Source organism: Monodelphis domestica, chromosome 5 (assembly GCF_027887165.1).
Source record: "Monodelphis domestica isolate mMonDom1 chromosome 5, mMonDom1.pri, whole genome shotgun sequence".
Lineage (NCBI taxonomy): Eukaryota > Metazoa > Chordata > Mammalia > Didelphimorphia > Didelphidae > Monodelphis > Monodelphis domestica.
In genome coordinates, this window is record NC_077231.1 from 322,623,020 (window position 1) to 322,629,019 (window position 6,000).

The following is a 6,000-nucleotide window of genomic DNA, read 5'->3' on the forward strand; positions in this document are numbered from 1 at the left end:
AACAGGGTTGAGCTGAGGAAGTGGGAGCCCTGGGAGAGGTGAGGGAGCAGCCTTCAGCAGGGAATACTGTGTTTGCTGTCCAAGATAGGTCTGCAATTTCTCTTGTTTTGTCTTCAATAGAAGGGCAGAATTCAGAGGAAGGGGTTCTCTCAGGAAGTACGGAACTAGTGAAAAAAACAAAAGGCATCAGGAAAACTTTTTTAAATAAAGAGAATTGACTTTTGTACTTGGTCTCTCTCTTTTTTTAACCCTAGCTTTATGTCTTAGTAACAACTCTAAGATAGAAGGGCAAAGGCAAGGCAAACAATGGTTAAATGACTTACCCAGGGTCACACAGCTAGGAAGTGTCTGAAGCCAGGTTTGAACTCAGTCCTGACTCCAGGCCTGGCTCTATCCACTGTACCACCTGGCTATCCTGTCTCTATCTCTTTTCCTGTCTCCGAATCACTCTTCTTCCTCTGCCTCTGTTTCTCTGTCCATCTGGCTCTCCTCTTTGACTCTGCCTCTTTGTTCCCATTCTCTCTCTGTCTTTATCTCTCTCCCCAAACTCTGACCAGTGGAGGAAGCCTCACTTGCCTCAGCTATTACAAATGACATTGGAGCAGGAGACCTCAGTGGTCCTGCTCGGCAACAGTCATGCTGACTTTGACCATGAGTGGAGCTCTTCCATGCATAGAGAGGCGACTGCAGAACCCCTGGAACTTGGGAGCCCCATTCTCAGTTGGAATCCTTGTTATCAGTTCTTAAGGACCTGCCCACCCATGTCTGCCAGACTCAGCATGCTCATGGACACACCTGTGCACACACACCCACATGCACACACACACACACACACACACACACACACACACACACACACTACTGCGGGCACTCAATGAATTATTCAGAAATCACAAACAGGTTTTAGCAGTTTTCTACCCAAGAACATTCTTGTAAACCTGGCTGAGGACCAAAAGGTGCCATGGAGGGCTGGCCATGTGCCAGGCACTGTGCCAAGTGCTAAGGATCCAACTTGAGAACCCAGCAATCTCTCGCCCTCAAGGGGCATCTGTTTTCCTGAGGAGAAGCTAGGAGGACCCGGATCCCTGCGTTGTCCAGGATGATCTGAGGTGGGAGAGCCCCCTCCCCCAGGCTGGGAGTGAAAGGTGGAAAGAACCCTGACATTGGCAGCACCCGGCCTCGGCCACTTCCAGCCTTCCTTACCAGCCCAATGAGGATGTTGGACCATCCCAGACCCTTTGGGCAGTCAGTCTGGTGAAGCCTCCGGACCCTTCTCAGAATACATTTCTGCATCTCTAAAATAAGATGCTGAGACAAAGGAAACCAGTTATCCTGAAAGCTAACCAGTAGCTCAGGAGCCCTGGGCCACCATGGCACCCGATGGGCCTCAGATCCCTTCTGCTCCAGGCTGGGCTCCTCCATTGCCTTCCACAGGAGGTACACCCAGTGCTAGTAGTCCCCACTTCCCCTAGCTGACCTCCTCTTGCCCAGGCTTCCTCAGGCCGGGGCTTTGGGGGGATTCTCTGATGACACATAAGGAGACTCTTGGAGGAGGCGAGGGATCAGGCTTGGCCTGCAGGGTCAGTGGACAAATGGTTCTAGTTGCAGGAAGTGCTTAGGAGGACTGTGGGAGAAAGGAAAATTAAAAGAGATTCAGCCTTCTGAGTACTGCCAACACATCCTTTACTCTGGAGTTGACTCCAGACCTTATTGAGAAACAGACTAGAAAATGGAAATGTGTTGTTTAAACAAGACACTTTAAGATGATTCATGGGGCACCACCATGGGTCAGTAGACAGATCTCTAGGCCTGGAGTCTGGAGGACCTGGGTTCAAATCTGGTCTCAGATACATCCTAGCTGGGTGACCCTGGGCAAGTCACTTAATCTCAATTTGTTCTTCTATAAAATGAGCATAATAATCGCAACTACCTCTTAGGGTTGTGGAAAGTATCGAATGAGATAAGACAGACAGATGGATGGATAGATGAATGGATGGATGAATAGATAGAGTTTAAGAAAACTTTGCTCCCCAAATGTTATTAAAAGCATTACTTGACCCTGGGCAAGTCACTTGACCCCCATTGCCTAGCCCTTACCACTCTTCTGCCTTGGAGCCAATACACAGTATTGACTCCAAGACAGAAGGTAAGGGTTTAAAAAAAAAAAGCATTACTTGCAGCAGGGGGCAGGGGAACAGTTCTGATCCCACTCACAGAAGAGACTGGGGAACCTGATGCTGGCAGGTGTGACCACAAGCAATCCCCAATTTGAAGCACACAAAGATGGCATTAAGCAGGTGATGTGGTCAGACATAATCAGCAGGTAGCTAAAGCTTGCAGCAGGCCCTTCCTTCTGGGCTGCCCCTTTCCTGCCTGCCTGGGCTGTAGGAGAAAGGCAAGGCAGTGGTGGGAGAGGCTTCAGGCCTGGCATGGACTTGGGCTCAGTTCTTGGCCTCTGCATGTATTCTGTCTGGCTTCTGGGGGAAGGAGATGTGGTTTCAGCCTTGTGAGTCTGGAAGGATCAGGAACTGGAACCACTGAAGGCCAGGAGTAGAGTCCATGCTGGGCCTGAGTGAAAGGAGACAGGAAAGAATGAGCTGCCCAGTCTAGCTGTGGAGTAGCAGAGATCAGCCTCATCCATCTCTTCACCCATGCGGTATCTCAACGTGGACTTGGTGGGATCAGGGCTTTGTAGACCTGTGCTCAGGCTGAGCCTACCCTCTCCTGAGAGCAAGGTAGTGGAGGGGAAGAGCTGCCCCCAGTGTTGGGCCAGCAGTGTGTGAAACTTCTGTTCTTGCTCTAGCTTTGCAGCAAATATCCCTCTGCAAAAAGCTAATTAAAGCTAATTGGTTAAAGGGAACTGGAGTTCTACTCACTGGTGGTTAATAGTAGGAGAAAACAGCCTGGCATGGCAATGGCGGCTCAAGCTGATCCCATTAGGAAAGACACACCCTGATCCCTTGGCGATGCCCAGAGCCCTGGGGGAGATGTGGCAGCCTCCTCTGGGGCTCCGAGGACAGAGCGCCTCTATATACTGGAGGCTGAAATCCTTGCAAAATAAAAGCAGAGATGTCTGAGCGTCAACCTGCAACCTCCCCTTCAGAGCTGCTTTTCTTTCCAAATTCTGTTGACAGACTTTTCACATCTGGGAATAATTTCCCCGGCAGAGCTCTGTGGGCAATTGTGCAAAGTTATAAAGCTACACTGTCCACCCCAAGGCCTCTGCCAAGCCCCAAAGTACAGCGAGCCTTCCAGGAGCTGGGAGCGGTCTCAAGATCCTCTCGGGCAGGGCTTCTTCCCTGGCTCTGGGAACTTGGTGGGTTTTACAGATATTTTGGTATGTTTGGTCTCCTACCTTCCACACCATTCTGAGGGGTCTTGCCCCCTCCCCACTGCCCAAAGGAAAGCACTCCCTGGTTTTCCCTTTGAGAGAATGAAGGACCCAAAGAGAAAAAGTGGCTGGCTCAAAGTCACTCAGCTTGCAAAGAGCAGAGCAGGATTCAAACTCAGGACTTCCAGCCCAAGGGTCTGTCCAGCAGTCCTCCTTGGTTTCCCCCTTTATGGAGAGTCTTCCAGACCATGATACAAAAAGTTCTTGCCCGTGTATAACATTGGCACCCAGGGCTACTGTCTGGGCAGCACAGCTGTATTAGAGCGACAGGCCTTTCTTCACCATGGCCAGGCCCTGGGCTGAGCCCTGGAGATTCGATTACAAGCACAAAGAGAGCCCCTGCCCTCCCAGGCTTACATTCTTACTGTCTATTGGCGATCTTCTAAGCCCCGAAGGACTGGGGGAAGCAACAACCTGCCAAGCGGGCCCTGGGAATCCCAGAATGAGGTCTGGGCCAGCATGCTGCCGGGGTGGCCGCCATCTTGAGCAAGTTCGGTCCCTCTGGAGCGTCAGGGCCCAGGGCTGCTCATCCCTGGCTTGGTCCAGGCTGGCTCTGATGTACAGCTTTTCTTCAGAGCTGGGGAGGCCCCCCCTGAGTCGGGCTTCCCTGGGGCCATCTTGGATGCCTCCTCCAAGCTGGGAGGTGAAGCCACATCCTTCCCGTGTTGTCCCTGGGCCAGACTCCGGCTCATCCTGCCGAGCTGGAAGGCCTTTCCGGATGGTGCTGGGCATCAGTGAGGCCTTCTTCCCAGGGATCGTGCTCCCCCCAAGAGGCTGGGCCCGACGACTCCTCAAAGAGAAGCCAGGCCCATTCTTGGGAGCTCCTTGGGGGGAAGGAGCGCTTCGGAGGAGAAAGGAGCAAAGAGCAAGCTTGGTTTGCAGGCCTCCCTCTGCCACGGGCGCCTTCTCCGAAAGACTGATCCCGAGGAAGGAGCCCCGGCTGCGAGTCAGAGGCCCCGGGATGGCTGCTTCACCCCTGCGTGGCTCAGATGAATGGCTGCTCTCTGGGGCTCCCTTTCCTTTAGCGTAAAGCGAGGGGCCAAAAACGGGGTCCCCGTGGCCCCTTCCTGCTCCAAATCTATGGCCTCCATCCCATGACTGCCCACAGAGGAAAGCAATGAATGGAGGACTTGAGGGGAGGCCGAGGACGGCAGGGCCCGAGGAGGTCCGGAAACGGCCCAGGCTTGCCTCTGTCCTTGGCACCCTTACATTAGTCTGGCTCCTCCCAGAGACTCAGTTTACCTTCCTATAAAATGGAGCTACAGATCCTAGTCCTAACTCTGGCCCGCCTGCCCCACCCCAGCGCGGTGAGGCCGTTGGGACCCAAAGACCCTGGGAAGCAGAGCCTCGAGGGGGCGGTGAGGGGGCACAACTGGGCAAGAGGTTTGGGGGGGTAGAAGGAGGAGGAAAGCCTCGCGGTAAGGAAGCAGGGAGGGGGGAAGGGTCTGCCCAGGAGCTCTCCCCCCTACCTGGGGGCCCCTGTGCCCGCCTGTAGCCAGTCCCCCCTTCCAGCACGGGCAGAGCCTCGTCTCAGGGGTGCTGGGAGGTAGGCGGGGGCAGGCGGGGCTGGCTTGACCCCCGGCCTGGGCAGAGAGAAGGCGAGGAGTGGGCAGGCGGGGCTGAGCCGCCTGGGCCTTTGGACTGTTCCAGTAGGTGAGAAGAGAGGAAGCTGGCTAGAAGCCCGGCCCAAAGGGGCCTCATTAGGCACCCCCGCACCAAGCCAGGCCCTGAAAGAGCCTGTTGGCAGAGCCTCTGGCTCAGGAGAGCCCCAGGGGATGCCCCCCCCCCACAGTGCCAGCCCCGCCGGCGTGGAGCCCCCCAGGCGGGACTCCATCGGGCAGGGCAGCCACTGGCCTGTGGGCAGGACCTGCTCCTCTCGGACCCGGCTCATGAGGGGCTCCCCGGCGAGCGCTGAGCCCCAGAGCCCGAGAGCAGCTCCCGCACGCCTCGCTGCTGCCCAGTACTCAAGTCAGTGAAAAGCGGCTCTAAAACTAAAGACCCTTCAGGCCTTGGTCTAGAGGAACTGGGGAACGGGAGAGACAGACAGACAGCCAGACAGACACAGAGGGGGGCTGGGCAGGGGAGGAGGGAGAGAGAAACAGAGAGAGAGAGATGGAGGGGGAGAGCAAGAGGGAAAGAGAAGCAGACAGACAGAGAGACAGACAGAGAGACAGAGGGGGAGGAAAGGGGAGAAAGAGGGAAAGAGAAACAGAGAGAGAGAGATGGAGGGGGAGAGCAAGAGGGAAAGAGAAGCAGACAGACAGAGAGACAGAGAGACAGAGGGGGAGGAAAGGGGAGAAAGAGGGAAAGAGAAACAGAGAGAGAGAGATGGAGGGGGAGAGCAAGAGGGAAAGAGAAGCAGACAGACAGAGAGACAGAGGGGGAGGAAAGGGGAGAAAGAGGGAGAGAGAAACAGAGGCAGAGGCAGAGAGGGGGCGGGGGGGCAGGAAGGAGCCCCTAAGGGAGGCCGAGCTCCAGTTTTCTCTCCCCCGAACACCACTCCAGCAAGCTCATTGGGACTGGCTTCAGGCCGGCCCTGGCGGCTCTTCCCAGAGGGGGCTGCTGGTTCTGAAGCTGCGGGGCTACACGCACATCGGGACAGAGCTGAG

The 6,000-nt window shown here is 55.3% G+C and overlaps 1 protein-coding gene across 1 annotated transcript in view; it reads right to left on the bottom strand.

Annotated features, from left to right (window-relative positions):
• The window catches only part of SCIN (scinderin), a 51,956-nt gene extending 46,674 nt beyond the window's left edge, over nucleotides 1-5,282 (bottom strand). The window contains exons 1-4 of the mRNA XM_056800684.1: nucleotides 5,182-5,282; nucleotides 4,861-4,974; nucleotides 4,690-4,763; nucleotides 3,749-4,410 (exon numbers count right to left, since the gene is read on the bottom strand). Coding sequence (XP_056656662.1) covers nucleotides 3,749-4,410; nucleotides 4,690-4,763; nucleotides 4,861-4,974; nucleotides 5,182-5,282 — 951 coding nt within the window. The remainder of the gene's footprint in view (nucleotides 1-3,748; nucleotides 4,411-4,689; nucleotides 4,764-4,860; nucleotides 4,975-5,181) is intronic.
• Between the last annotated feature and the right edge of the window lie 718 nt (nucleotides 5,283-6,000).